Genomic DNA, 3288 nt, shown 5'->3' with positions numbered 1-3288 from the left:
CACAGGGCTAATTCTGATATTGTATTTTTTTATGTGATTATAGTTTAGATTGTTTTTTTGTTAATTTTACCTAAGTTACTTGTCAGTGACACCCGTGAAGGAGTTTAAGCAGAATTATTTAAGGAGGAAAAAACAGACAAAAAGTGTGAGAACTTTTCTTTATTATATCAGTATATATCAAGCGGCAACCTTCCGGTCTCTCTCTCTTGAAACCAACACGGAAGTGACTTAAACTGCAATTTATTGACTGGCCGCTAGAGACTGGCTCCAAAAGGGAGGCAATCCCATAGACCCCACCATGTTAAGATGCCCAACTTTACAGCAGAAAAAAAACATGTTTACAGCCTGGTTCAAAAAATTATTTTGGTCTATATAGCTAATTTTGCCCTTCATGACAACTGTGAGGGGGGTGAATTTTTTTATAAGTCATCCGTTTAAATTATATTAAGCCTTAAAGTTCTGCATAATTATGGGCATGGCCACTTGAGTGACAGGTGGATTGCCGCTGCTGTCACCCACCGTCGAGCTAGGGGGGCGTGGTTTCAGAAACCAGCTCCCGTTTTTTTGCCCATTTTCGATTATCCGGGAGTGACGCGCAGTGACGCGCTGCCAAGATGGCGACGGCCGGCTCTGCCCACTTTGAGCTTTAAAAACGCTCTTCAGGAACCTACGGGTGACATCATGGACACTACGTCCATGATTTTATACAGTCTGTGTGGCACAAATCAAAAAATACTACGGACCTTAATGTGTATCAGTCATTCCTCTATTCCTTCTCTGATAATGTCTCCACTGCTAAAAGGACATACTATCATAACAAAATTAACAAAAACATACACTCATTCACATCCTTCTCTTCACTCTCTGAGGCAGAAGTCTCCAAATTCATCCTTTCTAATCATCCTACTACTTGTCCGCTTGATCCTATTCCATCTCATCTCCTTCGTGCAATTTCTCCTGCAGTTGTACCTGCACTCACAGTCACATCATTAACACATCCCTTCACACTGGTGTTTTTCCCTCAGCAATTTTTAACGAGCCGAAAAGAATTCCCGTCCCTCCTCTGTTTATCAATTTGCACTGGCTACCAATAGCTGCTTGCATAAAATTCAAGGCATTAATGTTTATCTACAATACCACCACCTAAATTAATTACTTCAGATTTATGTGCCCTCTAAAGCTTGCGTTCTTGTAAGTGAACGTCACTTTATTGTGCCATCCCAAAGAGGCACAAAATCACTTTCACGGACTTTTAAATTAAATGTTACCTCCTGGTGGAATGACATGCCCAACTCAGTCCGAGCAGTCCATCTTCAAGAATCGGCTAAAAACACATCTATTCCATCTTTATTTGACCCTCTAACTCTAGCACTCTCTATTCTAATTCTATTCTTTATAAAAATAAAAATAAAACTTTTAGACTTGCACTCTGTTTGATGATTCAGACACTATATGTTTTTGATTCAGAATAATTCGGCAACAAGTTTGACTGATTCATTAAAAGAAAAAAGAAAAAACAATTGAACGATGTGTTCACACTATATGTCATAAATGTCAAATGTATTTTGGAAAAGACATTTATATATTCTGGGTAGCGTATTCAGGGTGTCTGCATTTGATATCTGTCCTTTCACAACATTACATTTATATTAAAATGTACCTGAAAGCTGTGGTGCTCTGAAAATTACATCAGGCTCTGTTACACATGTATTTTTTTGTGCATACCTCCATTCTCCAGGTCTTGCAGTGGCCACAGCACTGAGTAAGCGATCTGTTGTGGAGCGTAGAACAGAGGAGCCATACAGAAAGTTGGCTGGGAAGAGTGCTGAACCTGAGATCCAAATTCATCCATGATGTACCACACAGGAACCTTTTCTTCTGCAGACTGCAACATCGTCATTTTCATCAAACCAAATTCAGCAGCAACATCATATCTCATAATGCACACTGGCATATTAAAGGAATAGTTCACCCAAAGATGATCATTTGCTGAAAATGCACTCTGCCTCATATCATCCAAGATGTAGATGAGTTTCTTCGTTAGAACAGATTTGGAGAAATTTGGCATTACATCACTTGCTCACCATTGGATCCTCTGCAGTGAATGGGTGCCGTCAGAATGAAAGTCTAAAGCTGATAAAAACATTACAATAATCCACACGACTCCAGTGTGTGTTTCTAAGAAACAAAACCATTGTTACAGCATTTTAATGTGAAACCATCCCTTTTGGCTAAAATACCAGTACATAATTCATAATAACGCTTCCTCCAGTGAAAAAAAGTCCACCCCGTTATCCTTTCACATCAAAATCCATTGATATATTTGTTGAGAATTTTTTTGGACTGTTTTCTCTTGTAAACAGTGCTGAATCTGTGCACATTTCTGTCCTAGATGAGATTACTTTTTCACTGGACAAAGCAATATTATGGATAAAAGACTCTGTATTTTCCGTATTTTAGATGGAAGCAATGGTTTGAAGTTAGAAATGCCTTGATGAATCTGTTCATTTCAAACACACAGCTTTTCACTTCACAAGATGTTAACTGATGGATTGTAGTTTTTTTTGGATTGTAGATTGTGTGGATTACTTGTGGAGTATTGTGATGTTTTTATCAGCTGTTTGAACTCTCATTCTGACGGCACCTATTCACTGCAGAGGATCCACTTGTGAGAGATGTCATGATATATTTCTCCACATGTGTTCTGATGAAGAAACTCATTTACATCTTGGATGGCATGACAATGAGTACATTTTCAGCAAATATTAATTTTGGGGTGAAATATTCCTTTAATATGATTTTCTCCTTCTCTTACCCCTTGGGAAAGCTGATAGGTTTGATTGTATTTCCACATGTTGTCCAGGACCAGATCCACGATATCTGGATCAGGAGCCTCTCCGTGAAAAGGCAAACCCATCAGACTGGCCATCCGGATCAGCAGGCCAGGAATCTCCAGCAGCTGCTGCCGGGCGCTTTCCACCCTATACGTCCATGCGTGATCTACAAGAAATACACTACAAACCAAAAGAGAGAAAAATTACATATATTTTTCACATATTTATATATGCCATGGCAATACCACAGAATGCTATGTGCCAAATGAGCCATGTGCTATGTGTAGTGGCTGTTTATTACTGTTATTTGTGAACGTATTTGTACTTTTCACTTCCATCCATTGCACATTGTGCATCATTCACCCAATAATGAAACTGAATTGTCATCAATGTGGTAAAAACCCATCTGACATAAGACACCTATTCCACCAAAGGCTTCAGGTCATGTGTTTCC

General features: G+C 39.0%; 1 protein-coding gene across 2 annotated transcripts in view; it reads right to left on the bottom strand.

The window, feature by feature from the left end:
* The window catches only part of ttll12 (tubulin tyrosine ligase-like family, member 12), a 36221-nt gene that overhangs the window by 31082 nt on the left and 1851 nt on the right, over positions 1–3288 (bottom strand). For both annotated transcript variants that reach the window (XM_016444101.1, XM_016444100.1), the window contains exons 3-4: positions 2816–3014; positions 1726–1885 (exon numbers count right to left, since the gene is read on the bottom strand). In XM_016444101.1, coding sequence (XP_016299587.1) covers positions 1726–1885; positions 2816–3014 — 359 coding nt within the window. The remainder of the gene's footprint in view (positions 1–1725; positions 1886–2815; positions 3015–3288) is intronic.

This window comes from Sinocyclocheilus anshuiensis, unplaced genomic scaffold (genome assembly GCF_001515605.1).
Source record: "Sinocyclocheilus anshuiensis isolate Anshui unplaced genomic scaffold, SAMN03320099.WGS_v1.1 scaffold183, whole genome shotgun sequence".
NCBI classification, from domain to species: Eukaryota; Metazoa; Chordata; class Actinopteri; order Cypriniformes; family Cyprinidae; genus Sinocyclocheilus; species Sinocyclocheilus anshuiensis.
This window is presented reverse-complemented; position numbering and strand designations above follow the sequence as displayed.